At 36.2% G+C, this 25,493-nt stretch overlaps 1 protein-coding gene and 1 long non-coding RNA gene across 2 annotated transcripts in view; both read left to right on the forward strand.

Moving 5' to 3' along the window:
• The window catches only part of LOC121974906 (TOM1-like protein 4), a 55,018-nt gene extending 34,344 nt beyond the window's left edge, over positions 1-20,674 (forward strand). The window contains exons 8-10 of the mRNA XM_042526187.1: positions 3,296-3,381; positions 3,488-3,673; positions 19,824-20,674. Coding sequence (XP_042382121.1) covers positions 3,296-3,381; positions 3,488-3,673; positions 19,824-20,457 — 906 coding nt within the window. The 3' untranslated portion in view covers positions 20,458-20,674. The remainder of the gene's footprint in view (positions 1-3,295; positions 3,382-3,487; positions 3,674-19,823) is intronic.
• On the forward strand, positions 8,865-9,477 carry LOC121974907. The gene is made up of 2 exons (XR_006110149.1): positions 8,865-9,056; positions 9,141-9,477. It is a non-coding gene; the product is annotated as an uncharacterized LOC121974907 (long non-coding RNA).
• Positions 20,675-25,493: the final 4,819 nt, after the last annotated feature.

Below are 25,493 nucleotides of genomic sequence, written 5' to 3' on the forward strand. Positions count from 1 at the left end.
TATATAATAAATTATTTTTTTTTTTACCATATAGGAGTGCCCTGATCCCATATATTTTTTTTTATAAAAAACTAATATTTTTAATTTTTTAATATTTAGGTTAATTTTAATTTTTAATTAATATATATTATATTTAAAAAATACTGAAACCATATTGGCATGACACTATACGATACCAAAATCATATTGTTCCAATCATAAACCAAAACTCCAATATGGTTCGAGATTTTAAACCATGTCATCTTTATTTAAATGAATATTATTTTATTTTCTCATTGCTAAATCTTCCAAGTTTTCTTTCTAAAAACTAGATGTGGGACTAGAGTGAGCTTCCATTATCTCTTAAGAGTTTTCTTCTTCTTCATTTTCCATGATTTTGAAAACTCTTTTTCAAAATTTTATTTTAAAAAATTACAACTTCCACCACTTCTCATGTATTTGTGGGCTTCAATCTCAAGCTTTGCACTGCCATTGATACTTCCTGGTCAGTGGCCTCCTACAACTTGTAGCCCTTGCGCCACCCAAAGCTCATTGTGGAACTCTTTCTCTCTTTCACTAGTCAATTGCCAAGAGGAGGTGCTTGGCCATGTAGTTGTGTTCCACTTCCTATTTGTGATGCAGATTTCATGCGAAGTAAATAGACAAATATTCTAAACTTAGTTCTGAAAATGGTGGTAGTTGATAGGGGAAAATGATGAACCTAGTAGAAGGTGTTGATGCAAGAAGCACATGATCGAACTCAAGTTTTGATAATGACAAAGGGTTCAAAGTTAAGAGTTATTGTGGTTCTAATAAGTCTGACTAAGTGTGTAGGAAAGTCCTAAGTGAGTTTAGGTAAGTTAAAAGTTTTAGTGAATACTAGGCAAGTGGAAAACCCTAGTTGTGGCTAGGCAAGAAAGTCCTAGTTTGAGAGACTGGAGGGAACTCTTAGTAGGTTGAGGACATCGGGCGGAAAATCTTACGGGACGAGGATAGTAGGTGAAAGTCCTGAAGGTTGCGGACACTAGGCGAAAGATTGGACGGATCGGGGATTAGACGCCCAGTGGAAAGTCTTGAAGTCTCAGATGCTGAGCAAAAGTCCAAACGATCTGGAGGACCGGTTTGACATTAGGTATACTCTTCTGAGAGGAGTAGGTGAGGACGCATTTCCCGTTGAGATAACTGTAGGCATTGGTCCGGCCTATGGTTTTAGCGAAACTCAAAGTTAGGACCAGACAGTCTGGAAACTATCCAATATTTTATTACTCTTCTTTCCATATTATTACTTGTTGTGATAACCTTGTGATGTAGGAAATTATGTGGCTGAAAAAGGGTGTCCAAGCGCTCAAAGGTTCAAGAACCCGGAGTTGGTCCAGGCGCCCGGGAAGGCGTCGAATGGGCGACTAGCAGGAACTGAGGTGGCTCAAGCTCATACGTCATAGTCCAGGCGCTTGGACAGGTTCAGGCGCTCAGAGTTAGATAAATTTTCAGAGATAAGCTTTCGCTGAGGTGCAACCACGTCAGCTTGATGGGGGCGCCCAGAACCTGTTCAGGCTCCCGAACAAGGCTATAAAAGGAGGGTTCGACCAGCAACTCAAGGACACCAATTCCAACGACTTACTCTCTTGCGCGCTACTCCAAAGATGACTCTACGACGCTATAACGTTGTTCCGATGATCGAAAGCACGAATCTTCGGATCTTTTATTTGTTGGTTTAATTTCTTGTATAGCACTTAAACTATTGTCACTTTATACTTGTACTTATTCGAAATTATTAGTGGATTGCTCATTGAAAGCAATCGACGATCGTGGGCCTTGAAGTAGAAGTCGTCACAGGCTTCGAATCAAGTAAAAAACTACGTGTTAGTATTGTCTTTTTTTGTTCTTCGTGTAACTCTTTCTTTTAGTTGCAATTCTTCAATAGTTTTAACAGAAAAAGGTGAAAAAGCCACGAGTGCTATTTACCACCCCCAACTGCTTTCGATGCTACAGAAGGGAGAGAAGAAAGACTTGACGGAGAACAATGTTTTAATGCACATGATGAAGCCATACAGGAGATTTCATGGGGGAAAATAACAATTGTTTCACAGGCAAACATTTGAAACTTCATGTTTCAATTTAAAGCAAGTTCAGCATTTATCTTACATATTAAAAATGGCTGTGTTCAAGAACTAATTAACTAACCCTTCATGAAATTTGACTCTGCAAAGTTGGAAATCTGTATCATGAATTCATGATTAAGTAAAATGATTCTCTTAAAAGCTTCATGTGAGTCATTGCTATTTCTTTTTGATTATTTGAATGGTTGGATCAAGGTTGAATTTTGAATTGGTTATGGTAGTGTCAGAAATTAATGTGATCAATTCAAAAATGATAATAGGAATCATAATAGATGCCTTATTTGGTTAGTTTAATATATATATAATGTTGAAAATTGAAATATTTAGTTAATTTTTTGACACAACTTCCTCTCTAGATTAATACTGTAGTATGTCAATTAAAGGTTTTGTGGTTCTTGTTAAAGCTCAAGAGAGTTCAATAAGGTTCTTGAGTTCAATCCATTCAAAAGTGCCAAGGCACTTAGGATCTGTTTGGTAGGTATCCCATTCCATTTAATTCATATTTGGATGAACAATTTGTAGTGGAATGATTTCTAGTAATGTTCCCTTCCATTCCACTCATTCCATAACTATTCTATAGTTTAAATGGTAGAATGGTACATTCGACCTCTGATAAATATAATGTTATGTATCATTTCAAATATAAAATGGGCACAAATAAGGATGGATCAAATAAGTTGGGTGGGTCTGATAGAATGGACAACTCAGGAAAGTTGGTCAAACCTAGTTTCTTGAGTGGAACAAGAAAGCTAGATGAGTATGAAGAACCAGGTGGGGTCAGACACTAGGGATTGAAGGGTTCGACATATGAAGGGTGTTGAAGTTGTTTTATATAGCAAGGGATGACTGACCAGGTTGTTATATAGGCTAAATGGGTTGGTCGAAGTGGGCGGGCATGATGTATTAGTCTGCATTTTTTCCTTATGTATTTCATCTTGAATATGCTCAATTTCCTTACTCTTGTTATGTCCATCTCTATGCTCTTAAAACTGGCATGCACAGCTTTCCTGATTCTTGTGTCATATGATTGTCTAGATAAGGTCTACACTACAATATCATAGCTTAAACACGGTTGCTTTCCTTGTTATAATTTGTCTCTAGCTCTACAAAAAATTTCACAGAAGTCAGGATCACTGGACAATGCATTTTTTTTTTACATTTTTTACTATGACAATTAATCATTCTGCATATGACAGGAGTTAAAGCAAGAAGTTATAGTCGACCTTGTTGAGCAATGCCATTCTTATCAAAAGCCTTTAATGGTTCTTGTGAATAATACAGGGTATACTCCCAAAACTTTTTCTATTCTTACTCTTGAGATAATGAGTTGAGATCTTATACACTTAATACTTTAAAAGTATAAAGAGTTGGACTTTTGTATGTTCCAGAGATGAAGAGCTTCTTTGTCAGGGTCTGGCACTGAATGATGAACTTCAGCATGTACTTCAAAGATATAATGATATCTTGAAGGGTTCTGCTCTTAGTTGTGTACCAATTGCTGTAGCTGCACCTATTGTCAATGTGAACCATGAGGATGAGGAGCTAGAGGATGATTTCTCTCAGCTGTCTCTCAGGTACTGGAATATGAAGATTCTCTATCCCTTTCTTATGCCCACCTTTCTGAATGAATTCTTAAATAAATTTGTAAAGAAGTATCGAATATACTGTAGGCCATCACTTTTTTGGGATAAATAAAAGTGGTATATCATGTATCCAAAATGTACAAAATGAGGTTTTAGGGTCTATTCATATTTGATGTAGTATCAGATCTGAATAGATACCTAAAGACTTACATACATGTAGTTGCGCGCTCCACACATATTTGTTAATATCCTCTCAGCATTTAACTGACTCTTATAAAAAAAAATTATGATTTCGAGTCCTCCACACAGAATGTATCAGTGATGACAAAGCCAAATGATGAGCCTTTATCACCACCCAACTCCCTCTATAATATTGTCTGAAGATAGATTGTCTTTTGATAGGTGGTCATCTTTGGATGCAAATGAAGCTAGTCTTGAATCCTCCGCCATAGGCCCACAATAGGAGGGCACTAGAAGAACAGATGCTCCTGTGTCTCCAGCACTCTCCTAATGCTCTTGTCGGTCTCTGATGTGGAGCCTTTGCTGTGCCAACATCCTCTACAGCACCCTCTTGATACTCATGTATCCAATATGATGCAGAGATTCCTTACAATCCAAACCACAAACCGAATTGAGAATTTCCTATATATGTGAAATTGTATGAAGGCTCCGATTGAAGGCATAGGGACTTATGGTTTGGTCTTAGATATTAGCTCTCATTTAGACCTATTAGAGACTCTTTATGTACCTTCAATTTCTAGGAACCTTATTTCTCTTTCAAAACATGATGTTTGTGGTTTTGGTTTTAATTTATATAAGAATTCAAGACTTATTGTTCTAGAATTCTTACTAATGGTTTATATAAATTAAAACTTGATAATAAATTTGTTGAATCCTTTCTGTGCATTAAAGTATTGGAATTAAGCTAACTATGCTTAGTGAATGTTCCGCTTTCTTGTGACATAAGCGTTTGAGTCATATATCCAAAGAAAGATTAGAAAGATCGATAAAGAATGAGATTCTACAAAATTTAGATTTTACCGATCTTAATTTATATGTGAATTGTATTAAGGGAAAACAAATCAGACATAATAAGAAAGGAGCCATAAGAAGCACTCAACTTCTTGAAATAATGCACATTGATGTACATGGACCTTTTGATACTTCATCTTTTGGTGGAGAAAAGTATTTTATCACCTTTATCGATGATTTTTCACAGTTATAAATATGTCTATTTGCTTAAAAAAATCTCAAGCAGATGTTTTTGAAATTTACATTAATAAAATTGAAAGACAATTAGACAAGAAAGTGAGAATTGTAAGGTTTGATAGAGGAGGTGAATACTATGGGAAATATGATGAAACCATACAACATTCGGGTCCATTTGCAAAACTTCTTGAAAAACATGGCATATGTATACAATATACTATACCACACACACCTCAACAAAATGGTGTGGTAGAAAGGCATAACCGCACATTAATGGATATGATTAGAAGTATGAGTAGTTCATCATTACCCAAATCATTGTGGATGTATTATTTAAAAACATCAATGTACTTGCTTAATAGAGTTCCTAGTAAGGCAGTTCCAAAGACTCCTTTTGAGTTATGGACAAATAGGGAAACCTAGCTTTAGACACTTGCATGTTAGGGGTTGCAGAAGCAAGAGTTTATAATCCATGTGAAAGAAAGTTAGATTCTTGAATAATTAGTGGTTTTATTGGTTACCCATAGAAATCTAAAGGATATATATTTTATTGTCCTAATCATAATCTAAGAATAGTAGAAACTGGTAATGCAAAATTCTTTGAGAATGGTGAAGTTAGTGAGAGCGATGAACAACAAAATGTGGATATAAAGGAAGTTAAGGTAAATATTCCTTTATCAAAAAGTATTCCTTCATCCAATGTTGTTCCCAAAGTGTTCCCGTTATTAACACTGAACAACATGATGAAATATCCTTTGAAGAAACTAACTCACAAAGATTTGATGCAAATGAGTCACAAGAAATAACATTGAGAAGATCTCAAAAAATAAGAAAAATTGCTATTTCAAATGATTATGAAACTTATTTGCAAGAATTAGATTATGGAATTTATGAAGATTCAGTTTCATTTTCACAAGCTATAGAAATTAGAGTCAGATAAATGGATCAATGCAATGAAAGAAGAGTTGCAATCCATATATGAAAATGATGTTTGGGATATCATTGAATTGCTAGAAGATTCTAAATAAGTTGGATGTAAATGGGTCTTTAAACCAAACGTGACTTGAATGGTAATATTGAGAGATATAAAGGTTGACTTGTTGCTAAGGGATATACACAACAAGATGATATTGATTATAAAGAAACATTTTCACTTGTCTTAAAGAAAGACTCATTACGTATTATCATGATACCAGTAGCTCATTATGATTTAGAGTTATACCAAATGGATCTGAAAACAACTTTTCTTAATGGAAATCTTGAAGAAGTATATATAGACCAACCTGAAGGTTTTTCAATTGAAGGAAAAGATCATCTTGTGTGTAAACTTAAGAAATCAATATATGAACGTAAACAAGCTTCCGGACAATGGTATATTAAGTTTAATAATACCATCACATCTTTTGGTTTTGAAGAAAATATTGTCGATCATTGCATATATCGACAGATCAGTGGGAGCAAAATTGTATTTTTAGTCCTATATGTTGATGAAATCTTGTTTGCTACTAATGATTTGGACATGTTGCATAAGACAAAAGACTCTAAGAATTTTGAAATGAAAGATATGAGCGAGACATCCTGTGTGATCAGAATTGAAATGTTTTGTGGGATTGTCTAAAAAACCTTATATTGAAAGAATTCTAGAGAGATTTAATATGGAAAAATGTTCTGCTGGAATTTCTCCAATTTAGAAGGGGACAAATTTAGTCTTATGCAATGCCCAAAGAATGACATAGAATGAAAACAAATGGATTCAATTCCATATGCTTCTGTTGTAGGAAGTATGTACAAACCTGTACAAGACCGGATATTAGTTTTGCGGTTGGACTGAGTAATCATAGAATTGATCATTAGAAAACTGCTAAGAAAGTTTTAAGATATCTTCAAGGCACTAAGAATTGCATGCTCATGTATAGAAAAGCGAATCACTTGGAAGTGGTTGATTACTCATATTCAAATTTTGCCGGATGCATTGAGAGTAGAAAGTCCACTTTTGGTTATTTGTTTCTTCTTGGAGGAGCAATATTATTGAAAAGTGCTAAACTGATGTAGGAGGACCCATAGATTTTTATTATTATTTTTGGTAATTTTTACTCTCTTTTTTATATGTAAGATATTTTTGATATTTCAAGTATTTTTGGTAATTTCTGTATTTTATATTTGCGTATTTTGAGTCTGTTAAGAGATTTTAGGATTATGAGTCCATTAGGAAATTTTTTCCTTGTTTTATAGAATTTGTTTCCTTTCTTTATATGATAGGAATTATATATCATGTATAGGGATTTTTTTCCTTTCTTTCTGTGTTGTTAAAGGCGCGCCCGAGGCGTCAGGCGTACAAGGTGCTCGGAAAAACGCCTCTTCCCACGCAAGGCGGGCACTGTTCGTCAGGCGCGCGCTTGGGCACGCCTCGTGCGCCTTTGTACCTTAACGAAGGCGCGATCGTGAACAAATCTGGATTTTAAACCAAAAAAACATTCCAAACCAACTTTGTTTGGAATTAGGGCACGAGAAATAGGAGAAGAAAAGAACGCAGGAAGGGAAGAAGAGAACGCAAGAAGAAGAAGAGAAGGATAAAAGGAAAGAAGAAAAGAACGCAAGAAGAAGCGGAACCCATTCTCGTCCGCCGCCGCCATCGCTGAATCGCGCCATCTCTGAGTTGCGTCGTCGCCCAAGTATGTTTTCCTTCTTTTTTCTGTTTTTCTGTTCTTCACTTCTTCTTCTCTTTTTTTTCGTCTGTTATCATCTTCTTCTTCTCTTCGCTTCTTCTGTTATTTCTTTTCTTCTTCTTTGTTTTCACTTTTCAGTTTTTCTTCGTTTCTTCTTCTTCTTCTTTTCTTATCTTTGTTCTGTATCTTCTTTTCTTCTGCTCGTTCTTTTTTTTCTTTGAGTTGCTGGTTCGTGTTCTTGCTGTGTTGTTGTCCGATTTTGTTTTGTTTTGTTTTTCCTGTTTTTTCATTTTTGCAGGTTGTGTTTTTGCTTCCTACTGTGTCCGATGTTGGATTTTTTGGTATTGTTTTTCTATTTTTACTGGTTCGTATTGGTGTTGATGTCCGATATTTCATTTTTTTTTTACCGTTTTTCCATTTTTGTTTGTCTTGTTTTGCTTTTTGTTTTTTACTATTTTGCTATTGCTGGTACAGTGGTACCGTATTGATTTTATTTTATTTTAAAAAAATTTCAGACTATTTTCTTGTTCATTATCATGGAAGGTAGTAGTGATACTCCAACATATATATCAAAAGATCCGGGAATGAATTATTTTCAAAGAATTAATCCGGATAATAAAAATGATTTAGTTTGTAACTTTTTGTCAAAAAATTACAAAAGGGGTATCTATCGTGCAAAACAACATCTTGTTGGGGGGTTCAAAATACTACAACTTGTAAAAAATGTCCGCCTCATGTACGTGAAGAAATTAAAAATTTCATGGAGAAAAAGACTGAGAAAAGTAATCTTTCTAAACTTGCGACATTAGACTTTGAGGATGTAGACGCTCTTGGTGATGATATTGATATGGATGATATTGGAGCTAAAGTTGTGCCGCCTATAAGTACAAGTAAAGTTCTAGATCAGTGAATATGCAAAAAAGGCCAGACAAATAGGTCCAATGATACGTATTTTGCTCCTAGTGTACAAAAAAAAATGTTGAAAGTAGAAAGGGTAAAGAAAGGAGAATTACGATAAATGAGGCATACAAGAAAGAATTGAGGAAAAAAGCTTGTATGACCATAACTGAGTGGATGTATGATGCGGCAATTCCTTTTAATGTCGTTAACTATTCAAGCTTTAAAAGAATGTTGGACTTGGTTGGCCAATATAGTATAGGTCTAAAAGGACCTAGTTATCATAAGGTGCGGGTTCCTTTTCTAAAAAAGGTTGTTGATAGTGTGACAAATGATTACATTAAGTCATGTGAAATAGAATGAGCCAAGTATGATTGTAGTTTGATGGCAGATGGGTGGACAGACAAAATGCAGAGAACATTGATTAATTTTTTTAGTGAATTCTCCTAAAGGTTCCGTTTTCATCAAATCGGTTGATGCTTCTGATTATGCAAAGACTGGAGAGAAAATATTTCAGTTGCTTGATCGATTTGTGGAGCGTGTAGGAGAAGTAAATGTTGTTCAAGTTGTTACGGATAGTGCAAGTAACAATGTGCTTGCTGGTAAGAATATATTTAATTCTTTCTTATCAATATGCTTTTTCTTATATATGTTAAACTTATCTACTTTTCTAACTTCTTTTGTAGGAAAATTATTAGAAGCAAAAAGGCCACACTTGTATTGGACTCCTTGTGCTGCTCACTGCGTCAACTTAATCTTAGAAGATATTGGGAAATTGCCTGATTTTAAAGCAACATTGAAGAAAACAATGAGTGTGAATGCTTACATTTATGTTCACCCCGACATGGTAAATATGTTAAGGCAATTCACAAGATAAAAAGAGCTTTGTCGGGCGAATGTCACAAGATTTGCTACTGCTTTTCTTACTCTTGAAAGGATGCATGAAGCAAAATTTAAGAAAAATATTCATTTCAAAGGATTGGACAGAGAGTAAATGGGCAAAAGAAGCGGCGGGGAAGAAGGTAGCTAAAATCATCATGACACTTAGACTTTAGAGCAGTATTGTGCATATTTTAAAGATATATGACCCTTTAGTCCGTGTACTGATTGATGGCGAAAGAAAACTTGCAATGGGCTATATTTATGAGGCTATGGATAGGGCAAAAGAAACAATTATGAAGACTTTTAAGGAGAAAGAAGAGAAATACAAAGAAGTGTTTGAGATCATTGATACGAGATGGGAATGTCAACTTCATCGACCTTTACATGCTGCAGGGCATTATTTGAATCCAGCATATTTTTATTCATACACAGATTCAAATATCTGTGGAGAAGTGGTGAATGGTTTGCTTGAAACTATTGAGGGATTGGTTTCAAGCGCTGCCGAGCAAGATAAAATCACTACCCGGCTCTCTATATATATCGAAAGGCAGAAGGGCTATTTGGAAGGAATGTGGCAATTAGACATAGAAGAACATTATCTCCAACAGAATGAGGGGAATGCTATGGAGCAAATACCCTAGAATTCTAAAAGTTTGCTATTAAAGTGCTTAACCTCACTTGTAGTACTTGTAGCCTCACTTATAGCAGGTATGTAATAAATATAAATGTTACTATTAGTATGTTACTTTTATAAGTAGAAAATATTCTTTGATATTTTATTATATTTATTGTGATTTTTAACATTTTGTAGATTCACGACAAAAAAAGGAATAGGCTAGCTCAACAACGCTTAAATAATTTGGTATTTGTGAAATACAATCGTGCCTTAAAACTTCGGTATGATGCACGTGATAAGATTGACCCCATCTCTTTGACAGATATTGATGATAATAATGAATGGCTGATGGGTAGAATGGATGGAGAAAGTGATAATGAAGAAGATGAGTTGGTTTTTGAAGGTGATGACTTAATGGGATGTCGTTGTTAGGGCTAGTGGAGCTGAAGAGCCGGAATATTGTACTAGAGAAAAAAATATTGCATCCATGACCTCTAGTTCACATGCTAGGCCTAAACAAGTAGAGAAGGGAAATGCATCTTCCTCTATGAGACGCTCATCTCAAGACTTAGAGATGAAGAAGAAGAAGAAGAAATTGAATTTGAAGAAGATGAAGATAAAGAAAAAGATGAATACAATGAGGATGATCTTGAGCTTGATGATTCATTTGACTTATTACGCTTGTTTTGATGAACTTTGTTAGTTTAAATTAGAAAGTTGAAACTTGAAAGTTTGAAACTTTTATTAATTTTATCATGGTGGTGTTTTGCTTGTCATATTTGATATTGATGTGCGTGTGTCAATAGTTTAGTAGTCATCAACCTTATGTTCAAGAGGCGTGCGCCTTGGGCATGCCTCGCGCCTCGATGCACCTTTCGCCTCTAACAACAAAGCTTTCTTTGAGTCCTAGGGAGAGTCTATATATACATTTATGTATAGCTAGTTGTGGAATTAATCCTTCGATATTATTTACATTTCCATTTCTTTGGAAAAATCTAGACGCTTATCTTTTTTTGCTTTCTTCTCAATTTCCCTCTTCTCGTTAGCCCGTAGGATAATCGTTATCCTACCCAATGTTAGTTGATTTCATTGCTGACAGTGTCCGATTGAGGAAGATGAGCGTTAGATCCCAAGGGAGGACGTCGTAGTTGTGGTTGCAGTAGGCAGGTTTCGATGGAGGAAGCCAAGCACCATGAAAGACTGAAACATCCTAAAATCCTTTACATACTTTTCACCAAACATGCATTACCAACATTAAAGAGATCCGAATTAAACAACCCAACTCCAAAGATTATGCATTACAAACTGGTTCAACATGAAATCAAAAATAATTTGTGTTTGAACATCATAAGTAAATAAATTCTTCATGAGAGTAGAAAGTGCAACTAACTAGTGAAAGGGACTTAATCCAACTATCAATCATATAACTCGACTCCAATGGAAGGATCTAACATCCTAATGCATGTAGAAACTTAAACAAATAAAAGAGGCGCTCGGGTGTGCACTGCTAGGTATAAGAAAGCTCATCCGTCAAGTCCTTCCGTCTCATTACCTATGGATCTAGTGAGTCTAAAAACAAAGCAAGTTCAACCTTTTATAGAAATAACATTCGTTTGCATTTAAGAGGAATATTTTGATAAATTAACTGAAAGACATTAATTCCATGAATTTCCACTACAAAGATTACAAGAATTCAGTTCATCAGATGTAGTTACTTTGTACTTTAACCTCTAATCGTTTGGCCAAACTTTTATCCTAGTACTAGGTTGGTAAGGTTCACCGGACACTTCTTAAACCGGATTCCCAAATCCCTCTGCTTTGGTAAGGTTCGTTGGACCCTTCTTAAGCTGGATTCCCAAACCTCTTTTATTTTGGTAAAGTTCACTGGACCTTCTTATGTCGGATTCACCTAACCTTTTTTGTTTTGGTATGGTTCACCGGACCCTTCTTAAGTCGAATTCTCTTACCCTTCACATTGTCATATACAGCTCACATTATTAAATAAAATTTTATTACTCTTCATGCATAGAAAGATATTGCTAAATAAATAAAATAGTTTACTTTACATGCTAAAACAAACAATTATCTTGCGTGCATCAACATCCTACTAACAGTTATGATAATAGAGTTCAAGGTGCTAATATATGGGAGGTAAATAAAAATAGAAATGCTGTGCTAAGGATCCTGCCCCATGTTTTCCCATCCATCCTTCTCTAGACACTAAACCTTACCTCGCAACACCTACTTCGACCCCTTCCTTTTTCACCTAATCAACCCAGCAAAGGCCCCAGCCCCACCGATCTTTCTCCCTCACCCGAACAACCCAAAAAAATCCTAGCCTACCGGTCTTGCTCCCTCACCAGAACAGGCCCAAATCAACAGCCTCCAATGGCAACATCTTCAATCCCTACAACCCCCGCCCTCTCCTACTACATATCATCACCTTTTCAATCCCTCGAATACTCTCCCAACACATGGACCATACCTTGGAGTAAGCCCTTGACGACCCAAAACACCTCTGCCCCGAACGCAAGGCCTCTCCATCACATAAGTCACACTCGACGAAATTCTAGATCAAACACAACTTCCAGCCCTTTGACCTCCCATCCCAGGTCTTCTAACCCACAAATTCACATCCGAACATCACCTAGACATCATCCCGAAGAGCCCTAAACGCAGCAACACCCCTTGAAATTTCGAGCATCAAAACTCAACAAGAACAATCAAGAAATTTTCAAGAAACCATCAAAAGCTTTAAGAAAATGTAACATAAAATTTGTAAAATGTAGTCATAAATCTTTTTCATGCATAAAATCATTAAACATACATAATATGATCTGAATGGTGCTTCCAGAAAGATTTAAAACATGCAACATACATCAAAATATCATACTATGATCCATATAGTGCAATAATTGCAAAAACAAAAGAACCTTGCCTTGGTGTTTTGTATACGGAAGATAAGTAGCGAGACGTAGAGAAAAATGACTTTGAGCGTTCCGACGAAGTTCTTCCTCTATCTCCTCCTCGGTTGGGAATGTAGGGAGGCCGGCGGCTTCAAGGGTTAGGGGAGAGAGAAAAAATATAAGGCATGTGTATTTAAAAGGGTAAGTCGGGTCAGGTTGCTAGCAAATCGGGTCAGGTTTGTTAACATATTAACATATTAATTACTTAAACCCTATAGTATCAATCCATAATATAACTCTTGGTTTATTTAAGTGAATCTTTTTTTTTTTTTTTGCACTACAAAGACAGTTGAGGATTTACAAGACAAGTCGCAGATTTAACCCAGCGTATAGTGGTGGTGACTCGAAATTATGAAGATCGTGAGGTACGTTGTCGAGAGGATCGACATGGAGACCTTAGATTTGGAGTTGATCTACTCGAATTTTATGGTAAGTCACATATAGAGAATGTTGTTGATTAGATCAATAGTGGAGCGGTTCTTCTTCTATGAGAAAGTATTGGAACAAACGAAGGTGAAGTTGATTGCAATTATACTCAAGGGGCTGACATTAGCATAGTGGGAGCACTTATGGTGCTTACGAGACAAACAAGGTAAAACTAAGATCCAGGATTGGGAGAAGATAAAGAAAAAGATGAAAAATCACTTTTTTCCTTTTGATTACACTCAAACTCCGTTCAGGGACGATTATGTCTTGCTATGGAGAACGATAGCTTTGACGCCCGATATGATCTGGACGGATTCGAAGATGATTTGGAGAAAGAATTTGATCCAGATGATTATGACCAAGATACCGGTGATAGTTTATCAAAAGTTGCGTCAAACTTTGGTAATCCAAAAATTGACATGGGTACAACATCCTCTCATCAGGATCGTGATAATGTTGATGGTAATTTTATGCATGTCAATCGGGAAAATACAAAGTTAACTTCATTAAACAATTCTTGCAAATCAAAACTTGACACATTCATTATTGGTAGAAGTGACTTTTCCAAGTTGCCTTTGCCCTTTCTCAACTCCTCTTTTAATCCTTGAGATATGAAGCTAGCATATGAAGGAAAAGAATTTGAAGGAAAGGAGGATGCCCACCATCGCACCTTTTCGTTCCACACCGTTTAGGACTCCCACCGCTCCTCACCTAACTCCGAATTCACCAGCAGCTACTCACCCAAGCCGGAGTGGATGGAGCTCAACTTCGATGATTCCGTCTTCTCCGACTTCGACCTCAGGATTTCGTCTGGTTTCTGCAAAGCCCTAAATCAATCCCCAAAGAGGGAAACGGAGGAGGAAGAAGACAAGAAGAAGCCCTCTCTCAGCGTTGTACAATGACGATCAATGAGTTCCAACAAAGATCTACGCGGGCAAGGCGGCCGACGGATACCTCATTGCTACAGAGGTGGCATAGGAGCAGCTCCACTTAGGTCCATGGCATGAAGTCGTCTCGGCTTGGCGAGATGTATATGCAATGCCTTGCTTCCATGTGGCGGAGCTTCGAGTCGACGCTAGCAACCGACGGGAAGCCCTTCATGCCCGTGCCTTTGACATGGGTCTTATTATGGGCGGCCTGCGCCTCCGTCGGGACCTTGACACAGCTATGGAGAAGATCATGGTGGAGAAGGGAGTGGAGGATGCGGCCATAGATGATGGTTGTGCTGACATGAGGTTAAAGGGAATTTCCGCAAACCGAGACCTGGCGGAGGCTAGATCTTGGGTTCATTGGAGCTAAAGGACTTGGGCACATGGGAGGACGACCTGCAGTAGACGATGGAGTGGTACATCAGCAACCCTCAATGGTGGGGTGATGTCTCCAGCGCATTGGTGTTGCATCTCTGGATGCTGATGATCCCCGGAATCACCAGGCAAGAAGCCTCCAAGGATAAGAATTCGCAAACCAGCATCAAATTTAATCAAACAGGAATGTTGGTCCCTGCTCCCAAGAACGCTAAACTTTCTCTCAAGTTCCTGATATATGTTAGGACAGGGTGGATCGGTGGCCTGCTTGGGAAGATTTGTGAGAAGAATGGCATACCTTTCAAGTATGGAAAAGGCGCAATCTTTAGGAACAGATTCATAGCTTCCAACGCCCTTGCTGCTGCCATTGCTGACCCTTGCCTCTGGCACGGAAAGGAGATACATTGCCACATAGTTCGAATGGGCTTTGACTTGGACGTGACTGTTTGGAGTGCACCTTCGGATATGTATGCCAAATATGGATGAATTAATGATGCATGATATGTGTTCAATCGGATTGCTGATAAGGATGTTGTTTCTTGAACAACTATGATTGGGAGGTATTTCGATAGTGGACAGAGGATGGAGTGGTTTGATCTGTTTTCGTAGATGTTGAGATCAGGCGTCTAGCCAAATGAGTTCACTTTTGCAGGAGTTTTGGATGCTTGCTCGCATTTAGTTATGGAAGGCTTAGGAAGGCAGGTCAATGGGTACATGACAAGAATTGGATATAATCCATTGTCATTTTCGGTGAGTGCTCTTGTGCACATGTACTCAAAATATAGAAATATTGAGAAGGTCAGTGTTGTCTTCAAAGGGATGTCTTGGCCAGACTTGGTCTCATGGACTTCAATAATTTGTGGATGTGCTTAAAATGGCCACTCAGAGGAGGCAATTACCTTCTTTGATTTATTGTTACAATCAGGTACCAAACAAGACCAAGTAGTATTCATTGGAGTACTTTCAGCTTGTGCTCATGCAGGGTTTATTGATAAAGGTCTAAGAATATTTCATTCCATAAAAGATTATTATGCTTGTGTTGTTGATCTTCTCAGCCAGGCTGGCCGATCCGAGGAAGCTGAGGAGATTATAGAGAAGATGCCAATGAAGCCTGATAAATTCCTCTAGGCCTCGTTGCTTGGTGGTTGTAGGCTTCATAAGAATCTTAGATTGGGAAAACAGGTTCGAAGTATTTTTTGACTTAGAATCTGAGAATGTAGCAAGTTATACACTAACATTTACAAAGCTACTGGTCTGAACATGGTGGTTCATAAGTGCAAGGGAGTTCAGTACCTTAATGAGACCAAGGATTCTGTTGTATCTGGCTTTCAGTTGGCTTTCAAGGAAGAAGGATTAGAAGGAAAAAAATTGTAATTACAGCAGTTGAGGAGTTTGTACTTGGTCTTCAACTTACACAAGGAGCCCAGAAACCTGAATCAGAAGATGTTTTTATGGATGATGACAGATTTTCCTAAGATGGAATTGATGTCTGTGAAATTGATTTTTAGCTTCCCAAAGTCTGATAGCTGGTAGTATATTTTGCGAATTTGGTGCCTGATGACCTTCCTCCTGGCTACCACCTGAAGCTACTTTAAACTTGCGGATGAGTCCTTTCAATTTGAGATGACTGATGCATGAGGATCCATAGATTTTTATTATTATTTTTGATAATTTTTATTTTTTTTATTATTTAAGGTATTTTTAGTATTTTAGGTATTTTTGATAATTTATGTATTTTATATTTTTGTATTTTGAGTCCGCTTAGAGATTTTAAGATTACGAGTTTGTTAAGAATTTGTTTCCTTGTGTTAAATAATTCTTTCTTTTCTTTATAAGATAGGAATTATATTCCATATATAGGAATTTCTTTCCTTCCTTTAAGTCCTAGGAAGAGTGTGTGTGTGTATATATATATATATATATATATATATATATATATATATATATATATATGGTTGAGGAATTAATTCTCTGCTATTATATAACATTTCCTTTTCTATGGAAAAATCTAGAGGGCGATAGTTCTCTTCTTTCTTTCTCCTCAATTCCTCTTTTTTCGTCAGCCGGCAGGATAATCGTTATCCTGCTTAGCATCATAAACAATCTGTCATTGCCTTATCCACAATGGAAACAGAGTTTGTGGTATGTTTTGAAGCCACAATTCATGCATTATGGTTGCGGTTGTGTTGCCTACACTATTGCCAAGCCGCTAAAAATTTATTGTGATAATTCTGCAACAATATTCTTCTCAAAAAATGATAAATACTCAAGAGGTGCCAAGCATATAGAATTAAAATATTTTATTGTTAAATAAGTTCAAAAACAAAGAGTTTATTGATTATATTAGAACATATCTCATGATTGCAGATCCGTTAACTAAAGGTTTACAACAAAAAATATTTAAGGAACATGTACATCGACTGAGTCTTGGTTGCCCTTTTGAATGATTTATTAAGTTAACTAAACGGATGTAAATAATAATAATTTATTATAACCGATGCATGATGGATGCATGGAAATAAAGATGTTATATATATATATATATTGGTCCTCTCTCTACCTATAAATAAGAAAGCATAATAACGTTCTATCATATCATGAATTGAATGCTTTTATAAAGAAAGGAAATAAGAGAAATCATATATGCAAAATAATTACATTGCAATGACTTCTTTATCAAGCTCAAGTATGTAAAATATATAGATTTCAAGATCCGTTTCATAAAATAAATACAATGATCATGTAAAACAACAAAAGTTGTTGCCGTGTGACCATGTGGTCATAGGTTTGAGTCAGAAACAACCTCTTGCAATAAAAGATAAGATTGCATATAATAGACCTAATATGGTTCAACCCTTCCCTGAGACCCCACTCTTTTTCTTCCACCACCATGTCCATCCATTGTTAGTGTTCACCATGTTCGATTCCCCTCTCCACAAAATTGTTGTTCCTTTTTCACTCCTATTGTTCACCACCCCACCTCTTTCGCTCGTTTGGTGTAGCCCCTTTGAATCCACTGCTAGTGTCTTCACCAGAGTCATAGACGCTGCCAATCCTTCTCCCCTCAAATTAATATATTTTACAATTGAGCATTTTTGTAATATATTTTACAACTGAGCTTTATTGTATGTACAATTTGGTCATCAACAGATCCTTGTTTTGTTTACAGAATTTAATCTCCCTAGAGCAACATAACTTGGAGGATTCTCTATTTAGACCTCCAAATAAAGGTCTTCATGTAGAAAGAAATTTTTGATATTCATCTAAAATATTTGCAAAGGGAGCCTTGCATAATAGTAAAGTTGTTGCTATGTGGCCATGTGGTTACGGGTTAGAGTTACAGAAACAATCTCTTGTAATAAAGGATAGACCGGTTCAACCCTTTCCTGGGATCCTACATTTGCAGGAGCTTCATATATCGGGCTACCCATCTAAAATATTTGCAAATTCTAATAAAAAAACAACCAAGGAAAAGAAATGTGAATTAAGACAAGTGACTAGTAAAATGTCTCAGTTCTATTTACAAATTTTAGTGGGCCTCGGGCTATGGTGCAGTGGAAGGGTGCCCAGTTGTCACCCAGATATCCACGGTTCAATTCCTAACTACGGCGCATTTGTAGGAAATTTTCCTTCAAATGGGATGTATAACCACTGGATGCTGGACTTCTGGACTGCCCATCGCAAGCGCTTCCCGATTTACTTTGACGGCCAGTGGGAAATTTTCTGGGGCCAGGTCCGCCCCGTTCGACGTTACCTGACCTGGTTAATCATTTTTATATACAAATTTCAGTGTATTCATGAAAAGAAAGGTTGAATGTCATGTTATAGAGAAACAAGCTTCTGTGTTCCATGTGAAAGAATAACAAATATCTCATTCTTGGCTTATTTCCAATGGAGTTCACCAGTAACATCATGGTGCATTATGAGAAGATTTCTCTTGCAGGACATAGACAAAACAAACTAGTGAAAAAATCTCAAAAGTGTGAAAGCAATGGAATTCGTAATGGGCTGTGTATTAATGGATATATCCCTAGTTTTACAAATAATATGTGGCAGGTGGGTCATGCTCTGTTGTCAGGATTTGTGCAGAAACTCTGTTGGTGGTTGAGAGTTTGATGAAAGTATTTTTCTCTCATTGATACGCGCGCGGATGAGTAGTGAAGTTTTGACATACTCTAGTAGAGAGATGAGGGGAGGGGAGCTTTGTCATATACTTAAGTCAAAACTTAGAGTAGTTGTATATAGTCAACAAGAGATTATAATCCATCTATGCATAACACGCATTCCATAAAATACATTAGGAACTAGTAGTAGTTATCTAATTTCATTATTTCTGAAAGAAGACCAATGAAAAACGTTGCTGTTGAGTTTTCCTGCTCATTTGACTGATATTTGGATTGAGTTGTTTGGTGACGAGTTAAATTTTCTCGGATAGTCAAATTTAGTGAAATGATAAAAAAAATTATTATAGAGTAGTTATAAGTAACCTTATTGTTCCACTTTCTTTGTTTGAGATTCTTGTACTATAATATCCTACTTAATCCATTGATAATATCCATAACATAACGGTACTATAATAACCTTATAGTTTGAGATTCTTTATTCATCCAGAATACTAGGGACTCTCCTAGTGGTGATGAAAGTCTTAACTGAATCGTGAATTATTGAATTGCTTCTTTATGTTCCCAAAATTCTGAAATACCATAACTTGAATTTCAGATGCTTGCAAATGTATCCTAACCAAGATTAGATTCCAAGAGTGAATGACTCATGCAGTTTTTCTACTTTTTTACATTTTTTTTCATTAATTTATGATTTTTTTTACTTTGTTCTATGATGATACCTTCTTAAACAGATGGATGTTTTTTTGTTTCTTAGCATTCAACTTGTCCATGTACTGACATTCAGTATTGCAATTGATTTTGCATTATTTCTCAAGACCTTTCTGAATTGCATAGAAATATCATTGTGCCATTACAGATCTAAGATCTGTCTGGCATTGTTTCTTTATCCAAAGTCAAAATTCATTTCAGTTGAAATTATAAATTATTTTATTAGCATACACGGGTATTTTATCTATGCCCTTTGATCAATCATGAGCTCTAGCTACTTAATAGAAACATTTTTTCTTGAATAGATAACTAACAATTGAAAAACATTTGGTAATTGCTTCAGGACTTGCAGAGATAGTGCAGTATGGCAGAGCAAGAATTCGAGTGTTGGAAATCCAATCACCCTAAAACCTCCTTCCCAACCCTCAAAGCCCGTCAGCGGAGAAGCAAACTCAATTGACTATCTCAATGATGATGTTTCCAGATCAGCACCACCAGTGGCTGCTCATCCTAACCCACCTTTGCCACCTATTGTATCTCATTCTCTGCTAGCTTCTGATACAGCCTCAATGCTGGAGTCAGATGGTCCATCTAGGTATGATGAGCCCATTCAAGCAACAAAATCCAGTGTGGAGCCACTTCCAAAGTTGCAACGGGAGACCCAGGGTACTGCTCTACTTCCACCTCCCCCTTCAAAATATGACCAAAGGCAGCAATTCTTTGAGCAACAGAAAAATACCCTATTGGGTGGGGACCCAGTTCATGATGGATCACTTTCTCAAACTAAGAACTCTTCTCATCAGGGAAATACCAGCCTAGGTCCACTTCATCCACATCATTTGGGAGGAGTAGACTCATCACCACCAGCAAAAGAATCCAAGCCTCCTGAGGATGCACTCTTCAAAGATTTGGTTGATTTTACCAAGTCAAAATCATCTTCGTCATTAAAGCCACCCACCAGTCGCAGATCTCGCTGAGTAATGTGCTTGAGCATGCCCCATGTAGTTTTCCATGCTAATGGTTTGGTTATCAAGTTAAGTTGAGCTAACTTGTTAAATAAAAGAGGGTGTTTGGTGTATATGATATTCTGAGAAGACCATTGGCAGGTGCACCCTGCTCCACCTTAGGTCACTTGTATGTACAAAAGAAATAATCCTTTATACATCATTAAGTTATGCCATTTTGCTTGTGACTTGTCATGGTGTGCAAGAGACAAGATCTCTTAATGATCCCTTTGATGAAGTGCCAATGCATTTTGTAGTACTAAAACCTTTGTGATCTTTTTGCTGGGCAAATTGCCAAGAGATTCTCCATCAAACTAGTTAATACTATTGTCAATTTAATTTTCAATGCTGCTTCACATTCATGGAAAGTTTTAAACATGGTGAGATATTGAAGTTTTGATGAGAAATAAGATCCTTGAGGTGTTCGATTAAGAATCAAGAACACTCATGATTATTTACTCAATATTATCGAATCACCTTGATCTCACATCATTGAAGCTACTTTGTTGCAACCATTACTATATTTTGATTATTTTAATATTTTTTGGTAATATATTGAACCCCATACTGGGGTTTCAAAAATATTCAAACTGCACATCTAACTAAATAACTAAATCACATACTGGCTTTCTAAAATATTCCTCCAACTGTTTATTGTTCACACACATTTATCTAAACCACTAAAACACTTTTGAATTTTCAAATGCTTCCTTTGACTGTTCTCATATCCTTGGCTTTGTTCCCTCATACCATAAACGCAATGTTTCTCTTACATAACGTCACAAGGAAGAAGTTCTTGTTCATGATCTTCCTTAAAGGTAAGGTTTTTGTGACAAATCTATTTTTTAATATAAAAATCATCTCCTTAGAGGCTCTTCTAGGGTGACTCTTCACTATTTGGAAGGGAGGTTAATCACAAAAGGCTTCGTCCAGCAACAACAGAATATTCAAGAAGAGGTTGACACAACTAATCAGACATTTTTAAAATTTGATCCCATGCCACACTTAGTGGTTAGGAACACTAATTGCATATGCAGGAATATGATTTATTTAAAAATATATTTTTTTTTTTTTGCATTGCCCTCGTTCTTCTTATGCCCAAATCTTTATTTTGAGACATGTTGCATTGTTAGATTTTGAGAAATCTAATTGAATAATATCATACACTTTTGCAATTCCTTGTGAATCCTCAATTTTTCCATACTAATTTTCTTACATTTGATTTGCGCATCATCAAAAGTCATTAACAAACTTGAAGGGGACTCATATTAATTTACTAGGCCCATTTGTATCCCTTGCTCTCTCTTTATTCTTACCACGCTTATTTTTCTTGCATTTGAGGATTTTATGTCCATCAATATTTTTTTTGTCTAAACTTGATTGACGGATCTAAAGCCCTCAGATTGAATCCTATCAGGTATCTTTGCATTTCAGTCATTTTTTTTCATATCCAAATTGTCTGCATTTGAGGCTTTTATATCGATTAAACTTTATACTAAACAGTCATTAATGAATTTGGAGGTCTCTGATTGAGTCTTACTAAAAACCTTTACTTTCCTGGCAGACTTGGAGGTTTCAAATTGAGTGCTACTGATCATCTCTGCATTCCTGACATTCTTCTCAAACCCAAATTTTCTAGTTTTAAGGCCTTTATCATTTATGATCCCTCCAGGGCATCCATGTGCTAGCGAGAGTTTGAGGTCTTTATATTTATTAATGGCTCTCAGGTCTATGTTATAATAGAAGGATATTAAGTTGTCATTCGGATATTTACGGCTCAATCCTCAGCTATGACACATTTGTAAAGAATTTTCCTCTGGATTTTTGGGACGCCGTCCACCATGAGTACTTTTCAATTTATTCTGACAGTCGATAAAAAATTTCTATAGAATCAAATTGATCATCCTAAATTTAATGTTATCTAATTCATCTTTTTTTAATATTCATTAATGACTTTTTGCAAAAAAAAAAATCATTGGAGATATCAAATTATGCCCTATTGGGCATCTTTGCATTTCTAACATTCCCCTTAGTTTTCTAATGCCCATTTTCCCTGTATTTAAAGTGTTTATGTCTATCAATCATTTTACAAAAAATCCATTAATTGATAGGGTCTCAAATTGAGTTCTATTGTGCACCTTCGTACTTGCATTCATCTTTCTTTCATGCCCTAATTCCTTGGTTTTATGCCTTTTCTCATCAACGACTTGTTACCCTAAAAAAAAATGTCACTAGTGGACCTAAATGTTGCAATTAATGCATGAACAGTTGCTTTGTAGAATTCAAAATGAAAAAAGATAAACTTGTCGTTACTATAAACATCCCATTAATCACGAGCCAAATTTCCCCTATTTTCATTTATTTTCCTCCTTGGACATATTTTTAATATTGGAAAAAAAACTGCTTCCACTAATGCGAAGTTATGCAATTGCAAAGTGCAGTTGCCATGCAAATGAATGGTGCATATATTCTTTTCACTGACATCTTTCACTTGTATGTAATGGAAGATAAATTGGAGATATTAATACAATTATACGGAGCAATTAATACTACGAAAATTATCACATCTTATATATCCTCTCTTCAAGATAAATTAGAAATATTAGTATAATTTTATATTTTTTAATAGGATAAGATTTTAATATTTTTATAATTTTATATATTTCTAAAATACTTATAAAATAAAAAATTAAGGTGAAGTAACTACCTATCAAAACTATACATAGCTCCATCCAATTTAATTATTTATATCAGATATTAAATTGATAAAAATAAATATTATATTTAATCTTAACCAAAAGGCCATCAGACCCATGTTAACGGACTCCCCTTATCAAAATTAATTTAATATCATATTTGATCTTTGTTAAAAATTTGAAAAAATATACTTTTTAACATCACCAGTCCAAGGTAATTAAAAATTCTCAATAATATGCTGCAACTGAGTCTCGAACTCTAAATCCCTGATTGATTAATGAGAAAATTTCCCAATAATACGCTACAGCTGAGTCTCAAACTTTAGATCACTGATTGATTAATAAGAAAAATTTATAATAATACAGGCGGTCTTGAACTCTAGATCCTTGATTGACGCATTTGTAGAAATTACTAATAAACCTTGAAATTATTTTCGATAAAAAAAGGACATTAATGTTGATGTAGTTTGCACTAACGGTTTAATTCAAATTTTGATAAATGACAAATGAGTTAAGTTAGGTATTTTTGTGATCTAATTGCTTTACCAAGTGTGCAAGAGTTGACGGGTCTGGAAGACCTAACACTAGGCTGAAATATAGCTAGGTCCACGGGACCCGATAGTTGGTATGAAGACCAGATAGATCAAAGGGTCGACCTGATATATGGCAGGAAGTCTAGTTGGGTCTGCGAGGCCTGACAGTTAGCAGAAGTCCAATTGTATTTGCGGACCTGACAACTGGCATGAAGACTTGATGGGTCAAAAGGCTAGTCGATAGATTGCAAAGTGGTAAGTGAAGGTAAGTCACTAGAGGAGAGTGACTCTGTGAAGACGCATCCCAGTTGAGGGACAATAAGTGTCAGTCCAGTTTAGATCCATTTTGGATCCCTAATATAAGACCTTGACTAATTCCTGATCCCGGAAGGATAGGAACTAATTATTATTACTTATTATTATTATGCTAACTTTGTTTTGCAGGTTAAATATTTTAATTTTGAACTAACATATTTTGTAAGGTAAAAAGAGCACAAATGACCTCGGGTGAACAGTGCCCGAGGCGCCTTTCATGGTATGGAAGGCGTTTTCACACTGTTCATGGAAGACGCCTTGAAGGCTACGAAAGGCGCCTTCCGTAAGATAAAATTCAGACTTCGTCGCAGATAGGGATTGAGCTGTTTAGGATCAAACTTCTTAGGTTGGAGTCTCCTTCAAGGCTATGGAAGGCACCTTCCACATCCTTTATAAGGGCATTTCGACTAAGCTTCAAAACACAACTAATATACAAGCTTCTACATGTCCAATTGAGGTTTCGACTACTCTGACTTCCTACTGTGACTATGATACAATGTTGCTATGCCCGTCTACCGCTAAGAAGCCGTCCAAACACCGAGCTCGAGCTGACCGTCTAAGAAAAAGTGTTTGGTAACATTAATTTTTGTACTTAATTATTGCAAAAAGACAAGTGTAGTGTGTTAAACTTGTTCTGACTTTCTTTGTACTCGAACCCTTCTTCCCACGATTCTAGAAGAGGTATTTAGTGAATTACCCATCGATAGGTCCGTGAGACCTGGGTCTTGGAGTAAGGATTGTCGGAAGCTTCGAACCAAGTAAATCCTTGTGTTCGTGTCTAATTTTGTCTTCTTACTTGCTTTCAATTTTCATATTCTTTTCGCTGCATTTACTTTGATTTTAAAACAATGAAAAAAATAAACTTTTGAAAACCACGTGATTCACCCCCTCCCCTCTCTCACATGCGTCTCGATCCAACAAGTGGTATTAGAGCAAGCTTCGTGAAGAGGTATTTAGTGAATTACCCATCGATAGGTCCGCGAAACCTGGGTCTTGGAGTAAGGATTATCGGAGGCTTCGAACCAAATAAATCCTTGTGTTCGTGTCTAATTTTGTCTTCTTACTTGCTTTCAATTTTCGTATTCTTTTCGCTGCATTTACTTTGATATAAAAAACAATGAAAAGAATAAACTTTTGAAAACCACGTGATTCACCCCCTCCCCTCTCTCACATGCGTCTCGATCCAATAAGTGGTATTAGAGCAAGGTTCTGCTCTAAATTGGTGCAACCACCAATCAAGCCGGGGGAATTTTTTTCTTTCGTGTCTTATCTGAATTGATAAAACTTACCTATTCAAATAATTATTTCCCGTTCAGTTTAACTCGAAGTTAGTACAACACCACTCGATCTCTTTGCCATTTTTGTTTTTTCAAATTCTGCTAATCCAAGACCAAGTCTTGGTATCTCCTTTTTGTTGGGTTTTTCGGGCCGCGAAAACCGCTTTTCGCGTCGCGGAAACCCCGAA

Source organism: Zingiber officinale, chromosome 4B (genome assembly GCF_018446385.1).
Source record: "Zingiber officinale cultivar Zhangliang chromosome 4B, Zo_v1.1, whole genome shotgun sequence".
Lineage (NCBI taxonomy): Eukaryota > Viridiplantae > Streptophyta > Magnoliopsida > Zingiberales > Zingiberaceae > Zingiber > Zingiber officinale.